General features: G+C 40.4%; 1 protein-coding gene across 4 annotated transcripts; it reads right to left on the reverse strand.

Moving 5' to 3' along the window:
- Window positions 1-17,428: 17,428 nt before the first annotated feature.
- On the reverse strand, window positions 17,429-23,548 carry LOC109187617. 4 transcript variants are annotated; one of them, XM_019337855.1, is made up of 8 exons: window positions 23,233-23,548; window positions 19,954-20,273; window positions 19,289-19,457; window positions 18,624-18,900; window positions 18,388-18,460; window positions 18,215-18,302; window positions 18,036-18,121; window positions 17,429-17,835 (listed from the first exon to the last, which is right to left on the reverse strand). In XM_019337855.1, the coding sequence occupies exons 2-8, from the start codon at window positions 20,098-20,100 to the stop codon at window positions 17,602-17,604; spliced, it is 1,074 nt and encodes a 357-aa protein (XP_019193400.1). In that variant the 5' UTR covers window positions 20,101-20,273; window positions 23,233-23,548; the 3' UTR covers window positions 17,429-17,601. The 4 variants fall into 4 exon arrangements, with proteins under 4 accessions (XP_019193400.1, XP_019193406.1, XP_019193422.1 ...); XM_019337861.1 differs by having other exon boundaries at window positions 19,954-20,371; XM_019337877.1 differs by lacking the exon at window positions 23,233-23,548 and having other exon boundaries at window positions 19,954-20,035; window positions 20,127-21,316.
- Between the last annotated feature and the right edge of the window lie 1,199 nt (window positions 23,549-24,747).

A 24,747-nucleotide genomic window follows, 5' to 3' on the forward strand; every position in this document is an offset into this window, starting at 1 on the left:
CCAAGATTGTTACGGCCAGGCGTTTAGGTGTTTTCGTTGTGGAGTTGCTGGTCACCGAGTCGCGGAGTGTCCCCAGCTTGCCGGTCAGAGAGCGCTGCCGCCACCCCCGAGAGCCGAAGGAGCACCAGGAGGGAGTTCAGGTCGCGGAGCCGTCGGAGCTAGGCCGCCTGGGAGGGTCTTCGTGATGGCGCGTTCGCAGGCGGAGTCGGAGGGTCTGGTGGAGGAAGAGTTAGCAGGTAACCCTTATTTTTGAGCCTATCCTTGTTTCCCGAGTGTGCTGTGTCCTTTGTTTCCTTGGGTGCTATCTTGTGTTTCGTAGTTGTCTTTGTTTGGCAATCCTCGTCATGTTTTCCTTGTTAGTAATTCGTTGGATGCTTAGTATAGACTCTTTTCTTGCTAAGTGCTTTCTTTAGTTGGCTTCTAAATCTTGTCTTGTGGTAGCCATCTATCCTTGAGTTATCTTGTGCGCAGATCAATTCTTCCACCCTTGCACTTGGTTGCTCTTGCAACAATCCCTTGTGCATTTCCTAAAATTTTTCCAAGTATTCTTTGATTTGGAAAATAGCAAATCCATACCAAAAACCTCTTCTTGTGTAGCTTAAAATCCAAGCCTAATGTTTAAATGTAGCCTTGGAGTTTCAAACCCGAGCCTAATTTTTGTCAACCCAACCTCTAAACCACTTAAGCCAATTGCCTTTCTTGAAACCTAACCTATTTTAATTCCACCTAAACCTTAAATTCCCACTTTGTTCAAAACCCCCAAATTTAATCATCTTTTTCCCCAATTTCACCCAAATCCCTAAATCCCCAAAATTTTTCTCCTTTTCTCCTTTTTCCTTCTCCCTACCCGTGAACCACCCTAACCCCATCCCCAACCCGTAGCATCCCTTCCACCCGTCGCCGTTCGTCGGAGCTTCGCCGCACCGCTGCCGCCGCCGAGCCGCTGTGTTGTGTCGCCGAGAGAGAGAGAGCGCGAGAGAGAGAGAGCGTGCGAGAGAGAGTGCAGCGAGAGTGTGGGTGTGAAGAAGAAGTTGTGGGCTTTGTTTGTTGAGCTTTGGATCATCTCCTACCATGCCTAGAAGGTCAAGTTTGGCTAGGAAAGCGGAGTGGGTGGATGCCCACTACCTTGTGCTTGAAGGTAAAGCTTTTGATCCGGAATCTTTTTCAAGTTCCTTGTTGGATTTGCTTAAGTTTCAAGGTCTGTTGGATGGGTTTCTCGCCATAAGGGCCGAGACTTACCCGAGTTTGGTGAAAGAGTTTTACCGTCACATGGTTGTGACGAAGGAAGGTGAAAGGCTTGAGATCACCTCTAAGGTGAGAGGTGTGAAAGTTGTGTTGTCTGAGAAGAGGTTGGCTTAGTTGTTGAGTTTGTCTGCTACCAGAGTGGCTCAGTACAGTGGTCATTCTTGGGTTAGTATGGATACCATGGGGTACCGTGACTATTTGAGCTATCTGTTTGGTCGTACGAGTGGTTTCACTCAGGCTTCGAGGCCGGAAAAGAAGTGGTTGTTTGCGGAACAAAGGATCTTGGTGATGTTGGTGTCAGATTGTTTGTTGCCTAATAACAACAAGAGCAGTTTGTTGGGTAAGTTGGAATGCACCTTTGCTTTCTGTCTGAAGAATATGGTTAAGTTCAATCTGCCTGCTTTGATGATGCAACACATGGTGTTTTGCCAGGATCACAACCGGAAGAGTTTGCCGTATGGAATGGTGCTGAGTTGGATCTTGGTTAAGAAAGGTTTTAGTGTGGATGGCTATCTCCCGAAGGTTGTGGGAAAGATGGTGTTGGATACCGCCAATCTCCGGAGTTGTAATCTGTTTCAGTTGGATAGTGGTGAGTACATCACGCTAGAAGAGGTTGCAAGGAAAGCACCTGTTGAGAGGGTGGAGTTAGCTGTTGAGCTTGGGATCCATGCCAGGAAGTTGAGCCTCGCAGTCCAGAGTTTGGGTGGTGACGAAGAAGTTGATGAGGAAGCGGATCAAGAAGAAGAAGTAGGAGCACCGGAGACCGCCGAAGCTGAAGTAAGTGAATCAGACAGTGAGGAAAGCCAGAGAAGGAAGGAAGCTCGCACCAAGAGAGAGCATGACGTCGTCTCTTTGCTTCGTCAGCAGAACAGCATGATCGCCGAGGGCTTTGCGTTTGTGAAGGCGCAGTTCGTCGCAGTGCATCAGAGGCTGGACCAGATTTAAGCCTGTTTAAGCCACAGAGACGAAGACGAAGAGGAGTCTGAAGAGGCCGAGGAGTCGGAGAGTGAGGAGTTTTAGTTTGTGTTATGGTAACCCCGTTCGCTTCTTTCTTGTTGTTTCTTTCTTGGCCGTTGTTAGTTTGGTTGAGGTTGTTGTGTGCTTTGTGTGTTTGCTTGTTTTGCTTGTTGCCTTGTTGTTAGCTAGTGTGTTAGTTGGTGTTTGGAGGTAGTTGTTGAGTTCTTGGTTGTTGTCTAGAAGTTGGTTGTTGTATTGAGGTTAGAATTCTTGATGCTCAATCTATCCGTTCTTTTAACTCTTGACCCATCCTTGAACTCGTAATGCCTTCTTCTTTGCTTTGGAACCCTTGTGAGTACTTTTGGAGTTTTGACCAAAAGAGTTGTTCTTGAAATTTCTTGTCACAATTTCGTTTCCTTGTTATCATTTGCTTATAATTCATTGTGCCCAAGTTTCGGGGACGAAACTTTTTTGAAGGGGGGGAGGATGTGACACCCCAAAAATCCACACTCCAATCCATGAATTAATTGAGTAATTAATTCTAATTCTTTTGAGGAATTGATTCCTAAAATCCTGATTTTTAATACTCAAGGACTAGTTTTTGACTAGTCAATCTTTAAGTTGTGTTGTACCTTGTGCTTAGAGAGGAGTTCCCTTGTTCCTTACACTTTCTAAGGGTTAGTAAGGGTAGCCTTGTCTTTTCACCAGAGTTAGTATTGTATCCTAACCTAGAAGATTTCTTCATTTCATTTCTTACAATTCCTAGAAAAATATCTCTACCTTCTCTCTAGAAAAGAAGTGAAGCTTATTCTTCAAGCCAAGTTGAGACCCTTGTCAAGATTTCAAGCTTCGCTTCCAAAATTCAACCTTTCACCTATTTGGGCATCTAGGAGGGTAAGATCTAAGCTTGTTTAGTCTTTTTGGTTCCATCTTAGTTGTCTTTTTCTTAAAGATAGGATCTTTATGATCTTTTGGTTTGATCTTGAAGTGGGTTTGAGAAGTGAGCCTAGTGGAGAGCTTGTTGTGGTGTAAAGAGAAGTCTTTTGGTCTTCAAGAGGTAACCCATGCTCTACAAAACCTATTTTGCTTACCTATATGTGATTTCTTGGATTCTACTTGTTCTTTGCTATGAAATGTGCGGGTTCTATGCATTTATCTTGTGATATTGCATATCTAGAGCTTGTGTTTAGGGTTCCCTTGTGCCATTGCTTGGCATTTTCCATGGTTCAAGTCATTTTGTTGTGTTTGGTGAGATTTGGTGTGTTTTGGACTTGAATTTGTGTTTGGAGAAAAAAATCCCCGAAGGGATTTGTTTTGGAACAGGGTTGTTCCCGCGGGCGGAACGGCGGGCGGGGCACCACCTGCCGGCTTACCCGCGGGTACATAGCCTATGAGATGGTGTTCCCGAGAGCGGGACCACAGGTGGGGCACTACCCGTGGGTCCACCCGCGGGTACACGGTGGTGTTTGGTTCGGGATTTGTTCCCCGTGATTCGTTGTCTCGGTATTTGATCTTTTGACTTCCCGTTGTTCTTTTGTGGAATTATTTGAGTGTCTTCTTGATGTTTCGTAGGTCTAGAACTATATGGTAGGTATCCATGTAGGGCTTTGGTGTCTTGAATCGTGCTAAGTGTTCAACATTGTGTTCCGTTGGACCAAGAGGTGTCTTGTGTGTTCCTCGGAACTATCTTGAGTTTCCCCGTTGTTAAGCATGCTAGTTCGTTGTCTTAATACTAGCATGTGTGTTGTTTGTACCTTCCGTTTGGTTGATGATAACTTGTGTTATCCATCGTTGTTGTCGTTGGGCTGTGACCCGTTCCTTGATTGAGTATGTTTCATACCTTCGTTGTGATCCGTTGTTTGATTCCTGTTGAGTTGTGGTGCGTGTGTGGCTCTACCTGTATTGCACGATTAGTGGTATGGGACGCTAGTCACCAAGGTATTGCAGCGGTCCTCGTGGTGGCCGTGACGTGATTATGGAGTTGTGGCCTGAGTGATGGGTCCACGTCATTGGGGGATAACATGTGTTATCCGTGCATGTGTTGCCGTGATTGGTGGTGGTTCGTTGGTGGTTATAGGTGGGGGACGACGGTCCCGGCGGAATAAGGTTGGACTTTGCTGTATAGGGGATCCTGGAGGTAGTGGTTGGAACAGGGCATAAGGAAGGCATACCAACTCGTGATGGGTGATGTTGCGAGGGCTTGTAAAGCCGGCGTTGTGTGATCTTCTCTCGTGACGTGTGTAGTCACGGAGGCTTGTGTTGTTTTGGCATGTGTTGCCGTTGGGTGAGTCTTTATCCTTGTGTGTGGTTAATGTTTGTGGTTTGGGATGTGTTCCCGTGTGGTCTTGAGAGTGATGAGTCTTGTGTTGACTGGTGATCTTGGCTATTTAATTATATATATGTATTCCGTTTCGAAAATGGTTTTCATATCTTATATCTACCTATTTATGATACTTAACGGTATTAGTGGGTTACCAGCATTATTCGCTGACCGGGCGTCGTCCCAAAAGTTTATCTTTGTATCTTCAGGTGGTATTTAGACGAGAGCGATGTCTAGAGCCTGGTAGCTTAGCACCTTTGTGTTTTTGTGGCCTGTGCGCCAATGTTCTTAGACTGTTTTAGATTGATGTATTGGGATAGTTTTATACACTTGCAGATTGTTGCCTTAGCGTTACCTAGTGTGATATACGTGGCATAACACCCCTTTTTGGATTTCTTTTATCCAGTTTCCATTTATCTTCCGCTGTGCTTGTTTTGTTGTTAATCTGCTTGTGTTAGGGCTTCAATTGGGCCTTGTTTTTGGGGGGTGTTACAGGGGCCTTAATCACCAAGGTACGTCAGTGGTCCTCGTGGTGGCCATGACGTGATTATGGAGTTGTGACCTGTGTGTCGGGTTCACGTATTTCTTGGGAGGCATGTGTTGCCGAGGCATGTGTTGCCGTGTGTGTGATCGGTACCCTCGTGTACTATGAAATTGGTGGTTTTGTTGGCGGTCGTTGGCGGATGGGGACGACGGTCCTCGGAGGGAAAATGTTGGACTTGGTTGTACAAGGGTCCTGGAGGTAAAGGTTGGAACTAGATATAAGGTTGGGGGTAGCCATAAGGTTGGAACCGGGCATAAGGAAGGCATATCAACTCGTTATGGGTGATGTCACGACGGGCTTGTGTAGCTGCTGTGGTGAGTTCTCTTCTTGTGACGTGTGTAGTCGCAAAGGCATGTGTTGCCGTCGAGTGTGTCCTTATTCCTTTGAGTTGTGCATGTCGGGTGTTAATCTATTGTGTGATGATAGATTATTGCTTGAGACTTCTTGTGAGTCGTTGTTGTTCCTTGTAGTCTTGGGATGTGTTCCCGTGTTCTTGCTGAGAGTGTTTGAGTCTTGTGTTGACTATTACTCTTGGTTTTGGACTTATATATATATATATATATATATATATATATATATATATATATATATATATATATATATATATATATATATATATATATATATATATATATTCGCACTCAGGTGCGAATGCTTCGCCCAGGCGCGAAATAGGAATGGATTTTGTCCGTCCACGTGTCCAGATCTAATGGATGAGAAACACTAATTTTTTTTTAAAACGCGGTGGCATTTTTGTAAATAATTGAACATCGAAATGCAAGTAAAATGTATTACAAGTGCATGTAAAATGTATTATAGGTGCAAGTAAAAATTTACACTGAGCATCAATACTTAGTTGCACCTATAGTTCTAAGTAGTTGCACCTATAGTTCTAAGTAGTTGCACACATAGTTATAAGTAGTTGCACCTAGGTATATGAATGTTTGCGAGTGGTTTTCAGGGGTATTACTACCCCGCTGAACTCAGATCAATGAATGTTAACAAGACAAAATTACATGCACTCATAGGTGAAAGTAGGTGCACATATAGTTATAAGTAGTTGCACCAATAGTTATAAATAGTTGCACCAATAGTTATAAGCACACCCAGGTGCATGAATGTTTGCGGAAAGTGAATACTAACAAGACAAAATTACATGCACTTATAGGTGAAAGTAGGTGCACTTGTAAGTAATTTTACTTGCACTTCGATGTTCAATTATTTATGAAAACGCCACCGCGTTTTTTTTTTAAGTTATTAGATCTGAACACGTGTCGCGCGCTGATTCGTTCGCATTTCCCTCCTGAACACTTATTCGCACCTGAGTGCATCCCTATATATATATATATATATATATATATATATATATATATATATATATATATATATATATATATATATATATATATATATATATATATATATATATATATATATATATATATTCCGTTTCGAAAATGGTTTTACAAACTTATATCTTATCTATGTATGTTCTTTCACATGTATTGGTGGGTTACCATCATAATTCCCTGACCGGGCGTCGTCCCATGTTTTATGTGTTCTTTCAGGTGATGTTTAGACGAGTGCGCGGTATAGTGTCAGCTAGTGTAGCTCCTCCCTTATGTTTTGTGGCCTGTGAGCCAGTTTAGATTTAGAATGTTGAGATGTTGGTTTTAGACTTTGAACAATGCAGATGTAGCCTGTGTGTTCCCCCCCCGGTGAGCGTGGCATAGCACCCCTTACTTCCAGTTCATTTATATATTTCTCTTTTAGTCTTCCGCTGTGTTTGATGTTTTGGTTTAGATATCTGCATGTTTAAGGCTTTAAATAGCATGGAATTTAGGGGGTGTTACATGATGAATGTGCGTATCTTTACTTGTTGAGTCTATTCTCAATTTTAAATTAGAGTCTCATGAGTACATATGTATTCTGGCTTCAAAATGGTTTTTCTTATATATATATATATATATATATATATATATATACCTATATTGCATTTTAACGCGTTGGAGTGGGTTACCAGCATTATTCACTGAACAGACATATTTGGCTTTCATGCACAGATGAGAAACTCCGAAACGCGCTAGAGAACCCGAGGCCTAGCTAATTAGTTCCTTATCGGCCTGCGTGACACGATGATGTATTGACTGTAACACCCCCCCAAAACATGCTATATAAAAAGCCTTAACACATGCAGATAACACAACTAAACACTAGCACAGCGGAAGATCAAAGGATAACTGGATAAAAGTAAATCTCAGTCATGGGGTGTCACGCCACGTTTACCAACACGATAAACGCTACGGCAAAATCTGCATGGTTCACAACTATCCCAAAACTCATAAGTCTATAACTAAATCGGCTCACAGGCCGTAAGACAAACGAAAGGAGCTACACTATCGGCACTAGACATCGCGCTAAACTAGACATCACCTGAAAGAACACAAATAAGCATGGGACGACGCTCGGTCAGCGAATAATGCTGGTAACCCACCAATACATGTTCAGTATCATACATAGATATGATATATATATAAAATCATTTCGAAACGGAATACATATATTTAAGTGTAAAACCAAGAGTGAACACCAACACAAGACTCAACACTCTCAAAGATACACGGGAACACATCCCAAGACCACAAAGGACAACAACAACTCAAGGATAAAGACACGACAATTGGCAACACATGTCTTTCTGACTATACACGTCACAAGAAGAGAACACACAACCACGGCTACACAAGCCCTCGTGACATCACACATCACGAGTTGATATGCCTTCCTTATGCCCTGTTCCAACCTTATGGCTACCCCCAACCATATATCTAGTTCCAACCTTTACCTCCAGGACCCCTGTACACCAAGTCCAACCTTATTCCTCCGAGGACCGTCGTCCCCTCTCCAACAGATCTCCAACAGAACCACCGATTTCATAGTACATGAGGGTACCGATCACACACACGGCAACACATGCCATCCAAGAATCACGTGAACCTTACACAAAGGTCACAACTCCATAATCACGTTACGGCCACCACGAGGACCGCTGCAATACCTTGGTGACTAGTGTCCCATACCACTAATCGTGCAATGCAGGTAAAGCCACACACACATTACACCCAACAGGAATCAATCAACGGATCACAATGAAGGTATGAAACATACTCAATCAAGGAATGGTCACAGCCTAACAACAACAACGATGAATAACACAAGTTATCATCAACCAATCGGAAAGTACAAACAACTCACACGCTAGCATTTAAACACCAAACCAAAGGTAGTTCCGAGGAACAGACAAGACTCATCACGGTCCAACGAAACACAATGTTGAACACTTAGCACGATTCAAGACATCAAATACCTACATGGATACCTACCACATAGTTCTAGACATACGAAACATCAAGAAGACACTCAAATAGTACCACAAAAGAACATCGGGAAGTCAAAAGACCAAATAACGAGTCAAAAGAATCACGGCGAACAAATCTCATCACAACACCAAAGTGTTCCCCGCGGGTGGACCCATGGGTGGTGCCCCGCCCGCGGGAACATCTCCCACGAGGCCTTGTACCTGCAGGTGGGGCGACGGGTGGTGCCCCGCCCGCCGTTACGCCCGCGGGTACACGTCCTGTACCAAAACAATACCTTCGGGGATTTCCAACTCCAAGCTCAAATTCAAGTCCAAAACATGCCAAATCTCACCAAATACTACAAAATTACTTGAATCATAGGAAATGCCAAGCAATGGCACAAATGAACCGTAAACACAAGCTCTAGATATGCATTTTCACAAGACAATGCATAAACACTCACATTTCATAGCAAAATCACATGTAGAATCCAAGAAATCACATATAGGTAAGTAAAATAGATTTTGTAGAGCATGGGTTACCTATTTTTAGACTAAAAGACTTCACTTTACACCTCAACAAGCTCCTCACAAGGCTCACTTTCCAAACCCACTTCAAGATCAAACCAAAAGATCATAAAGATCCTACCTTTAAGAAAAGACACCTAAGATGAAACGAAAAACACAAGATGGACTTAGATCGTACCCTCCTAGATGCCCAAATAGGTGAAAGGTTGAATCTTGGAAGCAAATCTTGAAGTCTTGGCAAGGTCTCAACTTGGCTTGGAGGAAAAGCTACTCACCTTTTTAGAGAGACGGTAGAGCTAATATTTTAGAAAGTGTAAGGGATGGAATGAATATGTCTACTAGGTTAGGTTACAATACTAACACTAGGTGAAAGGTCAAGAGTGCCCTTACTAACATTAGGAAATGTAAGGAACAAGGGAACTCCCTTCAAAGCTCAAGGTACAACTTTGACTTTGGAATTGAGTAGTCAAATACTAGTCCTCAAGTATTAAATTTCAGGATTTTAGAAATTAATTCCCCAATTGAAATAGGATTAATTACTCAATTAATCTATTAATTGAATTTGGATTTTTTGGGTGTCACATCCTCTCCCCCTTCAAAGAAGCTTCGTCCCCGAAGCTTGGGTACGACGAATTAAAAACAAACGGTGATAGGAAACAACATTTTGACAAGAGGTTCAAGAACGAATTCTTTTGGTCAAAACTCAAAAGATTTTACAAGAATTCCAAACAAGAAAGAAGGCATATCAAATCAAGAATTGGCAAGAGTGTGACAAAGGAATAGATTGAGCATCACGAACTCTAGTCTTAACACCAACACCAACTTCTAACCCAACACTAAGAACAAGACAACCAACACAAAACACCCACTACTACTACTAAGCTAACTAAGCCACAAGGCAACAAGCAAAAAAAGCACGAAAGCAACAACAAGCAACCAACAACGGCAACAACGGCTAGGGAGATACAACTACTAAGGAAAAAGGCGAACAAGGTAGCCACAGCTTCTAGAAGGACTCGCTCTCTGACTCCTCAAACTCTTCATCAACTTCTTCTCTATGACTCGAGCTGGCCTCAAGCTGGTCCAACCTCTGGTTAACTGCGACGAACGGCGTCTTCAAAAAGCGAAACAGCTAAACTAACTACCCAAACTACAAGCTAACGACCACGACAAACAAGAGAGAACGACTAAACAAACAACTGAGCAAACAACTGTCAAAGAACCTACCAACAAAACAAGCAAGGGACGCAACAAGGTTCCACAACGAAAACGGTCAGCTTGCGAAACGGATGACAAAGCTTAAGAGATGGGTTGCAAACGAGGTTTTAAGAAACAAAGGTGTTCACCACTAACCAAAGTTAGAGGAAACAAGGATTCAAATTAAAGTGGTGAGATAGATAGGTTTGGTCACAACAAAGTTCAACACCAAAACCGTCGGTTAACAAAACGAGAGTCAAAACTCAGAGATAGGTTGAGGGTTCACAAAGGTAAGACAAGAAAGAAAGATAAGGTGATAGATAAAAGATTTACCGGAAAGGAAAGCTAACTTTACACCGAGCCTAACTCCTGCTCAAAACTAGCCAACGATCTACTCTCAACGAGACGGCTCAGCTAAGGAACAAACTACAAACAGAAACTGGCACCACAAGAACCCTAAAGTAGATTACTCGGGATCAAAGAACTAGGGTTGCATCTTCAACTGCTATCCGCTGACTTCTTCAACCAAAGGAAGCAAGGTCCACACACGACACAACTTGAGCTCGGCAACCGCTTGAACTTGATCCGTCACCTCCAGACAAAGCTACAACTGCTAGATCCAAAACACGAGTTGGATGTCCTTCTCTCCAGCTCTTGGGCTAACTTGATGAAGGCTACCGACTTAACACTTGCATTAGCACACAACCCGCTACTTGCTGCAAGGCAACGCTTGAAAACTTCAAAGCTTCGGTTCGAGGGTAAGGTCCAAAACAGGAACGGTAACACCGGAGAAAAGTAACTCAGGGAAAAGAGGCTCGCAAGAAGAGGTTCGGTTCAACGGAAAAGATTAGAGTGAAGGGTTTAGGTTCAACAATTCGAGGACCATGGTAGTTAAGAAGAGGAGGATTGTAAACAAGGCTACAACTCAAGAAGTAAGGAATCAAAACAACGTTTAAGGTAGTTGAGAAAGAAGAAGGGTTTAGATATTAAACTCAAGAACACGAAGGCTGGAAAGGAAAAGAGGATGAGAGTTTAGGTTCCAAACTTGAGGACGACGTTAATTAGGTTTAGGATCAAAGTCATCAAAGTTGCAACTTAGAGAATAAGGTTTCCACCTTGCACAGAATCGTTAGAAACGAGAAATACAAGAACAAGGTTTAAAAAGGATAGATAAGGATTTCCTAACGGAAGAATTCTAGGTTTAGGTTCAAGGATAACATTGATTAGAAAGGGAATCAAGATTTTTCGAAGTCACAACTTAGGAAAGATGAGGTTGTAACCTTGAATAGAATCAAATCAAGAAGAGAGCAAGAACGAGGTTTGAAAAGATAGGAAGGATTTTCCAATAAAAAGGCTTTTGGGTCCGTCAAGGTAAAGAGACGAAAACAGCTTAAAGAGGGCTAGGGATTAGACAAGGGTAAGAGAATAGGATCGGTTTCAAGAGGTGAAAGGGTTCACGAATTCCGGCAAAACTTCGGCTCAGACGCGGCTTAACTCTTAGACTTGCCAGATTCCTTCATAAGCTGAAGTCACTGCCGTCTTGCACAAGATGGTTCGGAAGGAAAACAAGAACAAGGTTCGGAAGAAAAGGATCACTTGGCAAAAGGGGTGATTGGGTTTGTCTAAGGGGAAGAAAGATTACCGAGGGTCAAGGGTAACTCTCGAACAAGCTAACGCCTGAAACTAACACACAAGAGAGGCACAAAAACGAAGGGAGGTGCAACTAAAGGGTACAAGAGCTTACTTCAACGGTTCCCACCTGCATCTGCCTCACGACTGTGGGTCTTGCTTTGCCGAGGTCCCGACTTCGTACACAGGTCTTGGTCACTATTTCCACTTAGCCCATTGTTGCTTCCACTTCGAGGCTTACTTCCCGACCGGGGCCTCACACTACCAACCGGTTTTGAGTCTGCTGAAGTCTTCCGCTTAACCTTGCACTCAAAGGACTGGTGACCTTTCTTGCCACAAACAAAGCACTCTATCGGTTTCCCGTGACAGTCCATGTCGGGGTGGTCACCTCCACACTTCTTGCAAACAGAGCACTTTCCTTTAGCCTTGATCTTCCGGATTGGCTAGGGAGCCTTACCTTTCTTAGAGTCACCTCTTTGCAGGCTTCTTGTTGATCCAACACTAGTAGCCGTCAAACTCCTAACCACAGGTGAAACGCTTTCGTCAAGCTCCTTCTTACAGTTCTCCCGGATTCCTTTCTGAACTTGCTATACTAGGTAGGGATCGGCTGCACAACGGAAGGCCTCCTTGACTTGGGCAGGATAGAACCACTCGCGTAACTTAACCTTCAGGTCTTCTCAACTGAACTCTGAATCTTGTCTACAAGCTGGCCCTTCAAGCACCCACCACGAGTCCGCTTCTTGCCGAAGGTAAAACGTAGCCAACTTCACCTTGTGATCCTCTGGGCAAACCACCACTTAGAAGATCTTGTCAACATCCGGATCCACTCATCCAACACTGCGGGATCTTCTTCACCGGCAAAGGTCGGGGGACGGAGACTTGCGACTTGGCGTACTATGTCACGATTTCCATTCTGAAGAGGGTGGTTGTTGAGGAGGGCGTTGCTCAGCGACTGGGTGATCTGTGTCAGCTGTTGCAGGCTTTGAACTAACTGGTCGTTGGTGGCCGTTTCTGAAGACATTGCACGACGTCTCGATGGTGCCATCCTCGACTTCTACAGCAATATCACGATAACGGGAGGAAACTAAAGACCCGCACCCTTACCTGGTGCCTTAACTAAAGAGAACCAAAGCTAAAAGGAAACAAAGCACAGATAACACAACAGAAAACAACACAAGAACTCTCAACCTCACCGCGCGTCCTAAAGTCCTAAGCCTAACACTTAGCTTCTTAAGGTCGCTTAAGGGTCTCAAACCACACTTAACCACTTAGAAAGTCTAGACTTACCTCTTCCTAGGTTCAAACCTAGGCTCTGATACCAACTGTAACACCCCCCAAAACATGCTATATAAAAAGCCTTAACAGATGCAAATAACACAACTAAACACTAGCACAGCGGAAGATCAAAGGATAACTGGATAAAAGTAAATCTCAGTCATGGGGTGTCACACTACGTTTACCAACACGATAAACGCTACGGCAAAATCTGCATGGTTCACAACTATCCCAAAACTCATAAGTCTATAACTAAATCGGCTCACAGGCCGTAAGACAAACGAAAGGAGCTACACTATCGGCACTAGACATCGCGCTCGTCTAGACATCACCTGAAAGAACACAAATAAACATAGGACGACGCCCGGTCAGCGAATAATGCTGGTAACCCACCAATACATGTTAAGTATCATACATAGATATGATTATATATAAAATCATCTTGAAACGAAATACATATATATAAGTGTAAAACCAAGAGTGAACACCAACACAAGACTCAACACTCTCAAAGATACACGGGAACACATCCCAAGACCACAAAGGACAACAACTCAAGAATAAAGACACGACAATTGGCAACACATGCCTTTGTGAATACACACGTCACAAGAAGAGAACACACAACCACGGCTACACAAGCCCTCGTGACATCACACATCACGAGTTGATATGCCTTCCTTATGCCCTGTTCCAACCTTATGGCTACCCCAACCTTATATCTAGTTCCAACCTTTACCTCCAAGACCCCTGTACACCAAGTCCAACCTTATTCCTCCGAGGACCTTCGTCCCCTCTCCAACAGATCTCTAACAAAACCACCGATTTCATAGTACACGAGGGTACCGATCACACACACGGCAACACATGCCACCCAAGAATCACGTGAACCTTACACAAAGGTCACAACTCCATAATCACGTCATGGCCACCACGAGGACCGTTGCAATACCTTGGTGACTAGTGTCCCATACCACTAGTCGTGCAATGCAGGTAAAGCCACACACACATCACACCTCAACAGGAATCAATCAATGGATCACAACGAAGGTATGAAACATACTCAATCAAGGAATGGATCACAGCCCAACAACAACAACGATGAATAACACAAGTTATCATCAACCAATCGGAAAGTACAAACAACTCACACGCTAGCATTTAAACACCAAACTAGCATGCTTATCAAACGGATAAACCAAAGGTAGTTCCGAGGAACACACAAGACTCATCACGGTCCAACGAAACACAATGTTGAACACTTAGCACGATTCAAGACACCAAAGACCTACATGGATACCTACCACATAGTTCTAGACATACGAAACATCAAGAAGACACTCAAATAGTTCCACAAAAGAACATCGAGAAGTCAAAAGACCAAATACCAAGTCAAAAGAATCATGGGGAAGAAATCCCATCACAACACCAAAGTGTTCCCCGCGGGTGGACCCACGGGTGGTGCCCCACCCGTGGTTCCGCCCGCGGGAACATCTCCCACGAGGCCTTGTACCTGTGAGTGGGGCGACGGGTGGTGCCCCGCCCACCGTTACGCCCGTGGGTACACGTCCTGTACCAAAACAATCCCTTCGGGGATTTCCAACTCCAAACTCAAATTCAAGTCCAAAACATGCCAAATCTCACCAAATACAACAAAATGACTTGAATCATAGGAAATTCCAAGCAATGGCACAAATGAACCCTAAACACAAGCTCTAGATATGCATTTTCACAAGACAATGCATAAACACTCACATTTCATAGCAAAATCACATGTAGAATCCAAGAAATCACATATAGGTAAGTAAAATAGATTTTGTAGAGCATGGGTTACCTCTTGTAGACTAAAAGACTTCACTTTACACCTCAACAAGCTCCTCACAAGGCTCACTTTCCAAACCCACTTCAAGATCAAACCAAAAGATCATAAAGATCCTACCTTTAAGAAAATACACCTAAGATGAAACCAAAAACACAAGATGGACTTAGATCTTACCCTCCTAGATGCCCAAATAGTTGAAAGGTTGAATCTTGGAAGCAAATCTTGAAGTCTTGGCAAGGTCTCAACTTGGCTTGGAGGAAAAGCTACTCACCTTTTTAGAGAGAAGGTAGAGCTAATATTTTAGAAAGTGTAAGGGATGGAATGAATATGTCTACTAGGTTAGGTTACAATACTAACACTTGTGAAAGGTCAAGAGTGCTCTTACTAACATTAGAAAATGTAAGGAACAAGGGAACTCCCTTCAAAGCTCAAGGTACAACTTTGACTTTGGAATTGACTAGTCAAATACTAGTCCTCAAGTATTAAATTTCAGGATTTTAGGAATTAATTCCCCAATTGAAATAGGATTAATTACTCAATTAATCCGTTAATTGAATTTGGATTTTTGGGGTGTCACATTGACATTGATTTGAGGATTTCTAATGCTTTGATAGTTTAGCCTGTGCATCTGAGTTCTCCAGCTCAGATGTGGCATAGCACCCCAACACCTATGTTTAGTTATGCTCTGTTTCGGGTTTTAATGATAGTATTGCCTTTACTTCATAAGCGTTCAAAGTTTTAAGTTTTAGGGGTGTTACACGAGTCATTGGTAACCATTACCGAGTATCAATGTCGGCGTTTTTTTATGGAAAAAGGTCATTTGTCGCTTTGGCCTACCTGAGCATCTGGTCAGCGACAATGGCCGATAGTTTGATTGTCAAGCTTTTGCTGAGTTCTGTCAGCGACATAACATCTGGTACACCAAAGTGTCGGTCGCCTACCCCCAGGCCAACGGGCAGGTCGAGAACGTAAATCGCACCATCGTGGATGGCATCCGCAAGAAACTCGTGGACGTAGGAAGAAACTGGGTAGACGAGTTAGACCGAGTATTATGAGCCTATCGGACCACTCAGAGACGGGCCACGGGAGAGAGTCCATTCTCGCTGGCTCATGGCTTCGAAGCAAAAGTTCTAGTAGAGGTCGTTAATCCCACCCACAGGGTCAGCCATTACACCGATGAAGAAAATGAAGAAAGCCTGAGGATCGAAAAGAATTTCTTAGAAGAGCGAAGAGAGGCGGCGCACGCTCGCTTGGTGGAATATCAGCAAGTCGTTAAATGGTACCGCGACAAACACATCCGACCTCGGGCATTCCAAGTGGGAGACCTCGTTTTACGAGACAGATAGGCTAGTCGACCCACTGAAGGGGGAGTGTTCGCAGTCAAATGGGAAGGGCCTTATCGGATAGCGACCATTGTTCAAACCGGCACCTATAAGCTGGAAACCCTAGAGGGGAAACTCGTCGACTGAACATGGAATGTGATTTACTTGAAGAAGTATTACCAATGAAAGGTTAGACTCTATTGTACTTCTTAAATGCAACTTTGAATAAAAACTTATTTACTCGTCAAGAGTTTGGCTGGTGCATTACAGTATCTAACTATCACTCGTCCTGATCTTTCCGTCGCAATCAATCAGTTGTGTCAACACATGCATGCTCCTATAGTTTCACACTGGGAGCAATTAAAAAGAGTTTTGAGGTATATTAAAGGAATGATTACCTTTGGTTTACGAGTCAGACAATCATCTTTAAGGGAAATTCATGTCTTCTCTGGTTCTGACTGAACTGGCTGTCCTGAGGACCGAAAATCTACAAGTGGCTTTGCTGTGTTTCTTGGCTCTAAACCTCTAATCTTGTGTCCTGGGTCTGCAAGAAACAAAAAAATATGCGGCTAGATCTTCTAATGATGCTGAATATAAAGCTCTAGCAGATGTTTGTGCTGAGGTAATTTGGATCGTTTCACTACTGCGTGAGATCAGAGTTCCAGGGCGTGAGATCAGAGTTCCAGGTATCACTGTCCCTAAACTATGGTATGATAATCTTGGTGCTACTTATATGTGTGCAAATTCCATCTTCCGTGCTCGTACCAAGCACGTTGAGATAGATTATAACTTTGTTCGATAATCTTGGTGCTACTTATATGTGTGCAAATTCCATCTTCCGTGCTCGTACCAAGCACGTTGAGATAGATTATAACTTTGTTCGAGATAGAGTTGCTGCTGGAGATTATTCAAGTCAATTTCATCTCAACAAAAGATCAACTTACATACATATTTACAAAAGCTTTGCCTAGCCCTATTTACAAAAGATTTGTCTAGTCCTAGATTTTCTTTTTTTTTAGAGGCAAGCTACAGGTTACTAATATCCCTATGATTCCTCTTGTATATATTCCCTCCGTCTGTACAATTGTAATTACTGTTCATTCAATACAGTTTTATACAGTTCTCACCGAATCGATGAAGATGTTAATTTTTTCGTCAAATTAAAATATGAAACAAGCTGACAAAATGTTAGTTTCGTCTTAAAATGTTCAAACTAAATCTGAAACAAACAAATTATGCGAAGGTAAAAACAACATTTAGAATGAATGATCTGATGATAGGTGCATAGTTACATTCACTGCAATTCACCAAAACAGGGAAACAGCTATAGAAACATGTTCTAAGCCAGCCATTGTTTAACAATAAAAACATGCACAAAGTAAAGAAATGAGAGGACTCTGACTCTCAGTTGGAGCTCTTATCAACTCTGAGATTTCCGCTTTCAAGATCAGTTTGTTGCAGATGAATCTGGGATGCAGGAATGGTTTCTGAAGATGGGTTTGGATGCATAGCCACCTGAGAAGGAGTTTGCAGCTGATTTGAGCTAGCCATCTGTCGCACGATCATATGACCGACCATTGTAAGGCTAAACCCAATCAATACAGCAACAAGAACAGATGTATATTCACCAACATTAAGCTGTAACCCAGAAAAGCGAAACCATTACATTTCTTCATCTTAACCTAACCGTATTAGTTCAAAGGATGTAATATCGTTATCAACTTTGGCGTATAAATAAATGTGCTTTAGTGTGTAAGTGCCTAGTTGATGCTCCATCTCACAATTTGTTTCATCTAGTCTCAGGATTTAAAGCAAAAAGAGAAGAAAACGTAACATACCACCAAGTAGAGGACATGTCCAAATAGAACCACGAATCCAAACTGAACCAATCCATAAACCCAAGCTTGTTTTCTCGCTGAACACACTATCAGAATTATAACGGTTTATACTGTAAGGCAAACTATGAGAAACTGAAGTTGCCACAAGCGAATGAATACAGGAAAGTAAATTTGGATACCCATCCTAAACGATATCACGTGTGCAATGAGACCCAATACGATTGAAGCTGGAGCAGCAAGTGGAGGATCACGATCTCCCTTCGTGGACTGCACACAAGTCCAAATCAGGAAACTTGCAAACTGTCAAGCTTAAACATTGCGGGAATTAAAATACACCAGTCCTTTTATTTACCAAAAGTTCCAACACGAATAAAAAGTAGGCAGTCACGCTGCAAATGACATCCACAGGAACAGTGATCCAATACCTAGAAAAAGGTTATGCTAAGCTCTCAAGAGAGTTGTCAAAATTCAGCTAAAACGAGCTTGATAGAGAATTGATTTTAAAAATTATAAAAATAACAAAGAAAGGTGAACAAGATTTTTTTTTTTCTTGGCCTTTATCAGAGAGACAGAGTATCATTTACATACCTGTGTAGAGCAAGTCCAGTTTGTTCAAGAACATTTATCACTGCATTCCGATAATTATATTTAATATGTATGTTCTGAACCTCATTTCTACAGATGTCACAGGTCCTGTTGCCTTTCAACGTAAACCATTTTACAGCACACTCTCGGTGGGCCAGTGCAAGTTCACCTTTGCAACTGCATTCCATCTTAACAATGGCTGATCCCTCCCCAAGTTCAACCAAACATATTCTGCAAACAGCATCTTCTGTAACATCTTTGCCCAAATTATCACTCACATCTGAATGAAAAGACAAAAAGATTGTATGCATGTTATTACAGGTCAGAGCAGGCGAAGTGGGAGTCCAAAATGAATCTGTAAATGCAAAGTAAAAAAACACCCTAGCATCACCGATTTAATTACGGTTCTCCATTCAATTCTAGTGGGAGTAAATTCCCTACTATTAGCAGCTCTAAGAGGATAGTCTGAACGTAAATTCACTTGAGTTTTAGTAATATCAGTTACTTCATTATTATTACATAAGAAAGCAAACTCAAATTATCAGGGAAAAATATCATTTGTATATTTTGTGACCAGAATTTAAAATAGTAGTGAACCCCGCCTTTGATCAGACTGTCTGCTAAGAAAACTGTGAGTCTCTGACTCATGCTACTGCCTAGAATATTACCTTTACCAAAAGATGGAGCAGCGACTGATGTTGCTAGAGCACCAACTGTGATTTGAGTAGTAGAGCGAATTACAGAATTTAGTCCCCCTACCATGTGTATGGTGCTTTCAGCCTCCATTAAATTAGGTACTGAATGTGATCGATGTAGTGGGTGTTCAATCCCCTTTGTCTACAGAATAATAAATGCGGAAACAAAGAAAACATAAGTTAGAAATTAGCTTAAACCGCAAAGAACAAAATTCAACGGAAGAATAATAATTGGCTAACAAGCAAAGGCTTTAGCTCTATGGAAAGAAGAAATTTCACCAAAAACTTTGGTTTCTTATGGCCAAGACTCTTTTGTTCATAGGACCAAAAATTCTCTCATGAACAGGACTCAATTCGATAGACATATTTTCATAGACTCGATACATTTAGGAACTAATTAAAGCCAAATAAGACTTAAAAGAAGAAAGAAGTGAAATGCAAATGTATTGCATACTTTGGTTTTGTATAACTGGAAAAAGATGTGTATTCAACAAATTGTTTAAGATAGAATTAATATGAATGAATTATTGTCCACCATGGTATATGTCAACAATGATTTACCATATTAACTGAGAAAACAGTATGATACTAAATTCATCTTAGTACAATTAAAGTTGTAATAAATTTTAGGCACTTACAGATGAATTAGAACTTCCATGTGATGAACGAGGATTTGGGAGTGCAATTGGAATTTCTGGCTGCGACAATGTTCTTTTAATCCTTGGATTGAAAACTTCTGTAGGAGTTAGTGTCCTCGAAATTGCAACCTCTTCAATCTCTGACATTGTGTTTTGCAAAATAGATGATTTACCTCTAGATATCACCCCTATTGGAGTCGGTGAGAAGGGTATGTTTCTCCTAACAGAATCTTTGCTGATTGCTCCATTATTCCTTCTGGTATCTCTACAATCACGTTTTGCGCTTTTGTAGATACAGACTCAGAGATGACCCCTCATGACTGTTTCACCCAAAAACGCATTCAAACACATCAATGAACTTAGTAGTCAGCCCCTCGTTATCTGGCAATTTAAAGCAACTATCACCGAAACCTTCTTTCTGTGAAGTCAACACGTAGCATCATATATCCATTACAAGTTGACACGCATGCAATTTATAAATACCAAGCTGACACAGAGGCAATATATAAATATTACGTGGCAAAGCACCACCCAGCTCGCTGTAGGTGAAGTATTGGCTCAACCCACAGATTTTCCGTACACGCAAGTTGGCAAGCAGGCAATTTATAAATATCACTCAAATTGCACATTTACTTATCGTTTATGTTTGTTGAGAACACTTTTCCGCCAAATAAGACATGATATAGATACTTTGCCAACATAATATCTCATAAATTACATGAATTGAGCTTCCTTGGATTCAATATAGATGCATTGAACAACAAGAAGCAAAAAAACTTGGAACTCTCCTTTGAAAACTTTCCAGCCTAGTTCATCAAAAATAAAATACTAAAATAATGATATTGGTGGAGACAACAAATTTCACTGAATTAAGGCTACATTTGCTACATAGGGACCAAGTAACTGAATTAGTACTACAGCCACAAATTCCTTTTCTGCATTTCTTATGTTCATTCCATCCAAATCATCATTCCTTTAGGAATGTTCATTACTTCAGAATAGTGGTTACAGGGAGAACAAGAACCAAAAGATATTGTCTTCGGGATCAAATTAATTTTGAATAAATAATATTAATTTCCCTCTTTGTTCCTTTCTATGGTTCATTCTATTCCCATATGCAGCAATTCAAGTATACCAAAAGAAACCCAAGTGTTAACTAAAATCTAGTTGCTGGTAGCTATATAGAGACAGAAAATCCAAAATATGGGTATACACAACTAATACATTCTTGAAAAGAAATCACAATTGAACAAGAAAAAAGAGTTTTGAAACTGGGAAAACCACGCAATAAAAAAATGCAGATTCTGTATATACCTAATAAGAAATGTCAAAAAAAAAAAAAAAAAAAAAAAAAAAGTCCACTCAGAAAACAAACAGTGAAACAGTGGTAAAAAAGTTAAACACAACATTTTCCAATAAAGGGAAAAAATTAACTTAAGAAAGGAGTATGGTATGCCATTGAGAATGAACTGGGTTGTAGTTCAGACAGCAATGCATCCTTTCTAGCCAAAGACTCTTCTTTTGTTGTTTCCACATATCCCATGGCAAGAAAATGTTTGAAACCAGCAAAACCCTGAAAAGTAAACCCCAAAATTGAGCTCAAGTGATGCCTTTAGATGGATGATTAACCAGGCAAGTTTCAGACTGAGAGTCAGACAAATAGGATATGTACTCACTCCGTACTCATTAATTTCCCCATCCTTAACAGGCTTATGGGAAGAGACAAAGGGAAAAAAGCTCAAATATTACTGTAAGGAGTCAGGAGTAATATAGAGAGTAGGAAAAAAAATTATGATTAAATTTTTTGCCATTGGTGCGTGAAAGTTAGAATAGTATTAATTAAAAGTAGTATTACTGTAAGGAGTCGGGAGTAATATAGAGAGTATTTGGGCGGGTCTAGAAATGCCAAATTGTCCCTGCCCTAACTTGCGGACTTGGCGGGTTAAACAAACAGTAATATATTATTATATATAGCCATGCTACATTTTTCTCCTATGTTCAGATCTTTGCATTCACCTCCTTACATGGCAATACTTGATTGGTTTTTTTGGTTTTTTTTTTTTTTTTTGTTTTTGGTATTTGGTTAATAAATATATCCCCTTTTTTAATATGGTATGAGGTTAGTCAATTCATGGTACCCAATAAATATAACGATTTTTATTGCCACGTTAGGGGGTGAATATTAGGAGGTAAAAGCATTTCAAAGTAAGACAAATAGTGTATGTAAGTAAAACAAATATTGTATATACTTAGTATTTCTTTTTTTGACCATACTGTCTGCAAGTAATGCATATAGCGTGCAAGAGTGATTCAAATAAAATTCAATTTATTTTACTTAATAATGCATGTAGTCAATCTATCACACACCAACTAAACTAGCTTAACGCTTCAAAGAAGAGATGGAAAGGTTGCTGAAGGACCTGTAAATTCCCTTGCAAGGCCAAATGCAAGAAGCAGAACAGAATCATGTGCAGGAGACATGAAGTTACAGAAATGCAGATACAATCAACACACATTTCATTAAATCCGATCCAAATGCAAACTGCTGAGGTGTCAGTCATCATTTTAATCTAGGAAGCAAAGCCAGAACAAGACAGAAAAGAAAGAAGAAAAAATCACAAAGTAAGCCCAAATATTCAACTTCCTATTGAAAGTTGAAGGAATGGATAACTAATCATTGCCAGTGCTACCTTCTTATAGTTTCAAAATGCTGAAAATATCATATACCTCCTTCACAAGCACACACATAACTTCAGATGAAGAACTAGTACTATGTGTTTGCACTAGAAATACATTCAAATTGACCACATAGAAAGATGGAAAAGAACCCAATAAATCAACATTGCAAAAGCAGAATACTATCACAAATAATTGAACTTTTAGGGGGAGTTTGGTTCAGGTTATATAAGATAACCAATGTTATATTTGCTTGGGAATATTAAGATTCCCATTTTTGGTTCAAGTTATGCAATTTCCCCCGGGAATTTAACATAACTTTCACATAAGGTTTTTAGCAAATACCCTCACCTATCTGAGGTATTCTCACGTTCCCTTGTCTTATTGCTAATTTTGTCATTTTAATCCATTGCCTTAGGAAATAAGGCCATGTTAACAGGTCAAAGAATCATACATTTATAAACCAAATTCACACAATTAAGCAACCCAATTGGAAATTCTACCCCATACTAACAACAAAATGACTAAGAAGGAAAGCTGAAGAAATTGAGACCCAAACTGAGATAAATTAAAAAGAATTATACTATAAATTCAACGGAGAACCTGAGCAAAGGTCTTCGCCATATTGGTATAGCCAGTAGGATAAGTTTTCTCATACTGGAGCTTGTATAGTTGTATCTCCCCTCAGGGGTCTTGAAATGCGTCTTCAGACCAGGCGATTGAGCGTTGTTCCCAGATGTAGACGACGACTCCATCATACTATTACTCTCCGCTGGGTTTATCATCCTCGCAAACAAACACCAATCAAAGGCTCTTTAACTCCCCCGTCGCCGTTCAAATATGAAAAATGAAGTCGCCGTTCAAATAACTTCGCCCTGCGCATCTTCCGCACTCTACGTTAATTGTGACTTGTGAGTACAAACTTTTGTTTTTTGTTTGTTTGTGTTTTTGTTTTCTAAAAATCTACCAACCTAATAAGAGCTAATGTTAGACTCTTAACTGGAACTAAAAAAAATATTAATATTAATTGTTTCTTAAAATGAATGGTTCATATTATTTGATTTTAATATTTTTTAATAATTTTTTTATAAAAATAGTCATAGGTTCAAACCACAACCCAATTAGAGTTTGGCATAATTGTTAAACATATATTATAAATACTAGTTCTTTTACGCGCTTTGCGCGAATGAAATAATGTTCAATGATTATTTTTAAATAAGTATTTTAAAGTATATCAATGCAATATTATATCGGAGATGTTTATACATAGGAATAAATACTCTGTATTGAATTTGTTTATTTAAATCGATAATTTAAAGTATATAAATGTAAGATAATATATGAGAGATTGATTTTAGTGTCACTAAAATAAATGTTTGCAACTTTGTAATAATGTTAATCTAAATACTTAGTCTAAAAACGATATTCTAAACAAATACTCCGTACTATTTTTGGTTTAAATTTCTCTAATTCTTCTTAATTCTCTTTTGGGTAGCATTGCCATTATCTTCATCTTCACATCTTCAGCACATGTCTTCTTCTTTTTTTTTTTTTTTATTATTGATAGTATGTCATGTGCAATTGGGTTACTGGTGGTAGCATAGATGGATTCATCGTGCAATGAGATTATGGTGTAGGAAACTTTAGATTTGCCTTGTTGTGTATATGACGGGATCTTAGTTGTACTATTAACACTTTATCTTACAAGCACCTACTGATATTTGGTCATGGTAGTTTTTTCCCTACATGTTTCATGCGTTGTGAAATGTGTGTCGTAGGTTATCATGTGAAAGTATTGAACAAAATATTAAAATTTATTATATTTGTATAAAATACTTGGTAATAAATTAAATATATATAACATATTTTGTATTATAACTTTGATATTTAATTATAAGATAATGTAAAAAAAAAAAAAAAAAAAAAAAAAAAAAAAAAAAAAAAAACAATGGACAATGTAGTGAATATAATAAATGAATAAATTTGAAGGTAATGACTCTTTGAATTGTAGAAAATAAAGATAATATAACTGAGAGTGAATTCCATTTTTGGTCTTACTGTTATAGGGGCGTTTCCAATTTCAGTCCACTTTAATTTTTTTTGCCACTTTACAACCAC

The sequence above is a fragment of the Ipomoea nil genome, unplaced genomic scaffold (genome assembly GCF_001879475.1).
Source record: "Ipomoea nil cultivar Tokyo-kokei standard unplaced genomic scaffold, Asagao_1.1 scaffold0191, whole genome shotgun sequence".
NCBI classification, from domain to species: Eukaryota; Viridiplantae; Streptophyta; class Magnoliopsida; order Solanales; family Convolvulaceae; genus Ipomoea; species Ipomoea nil.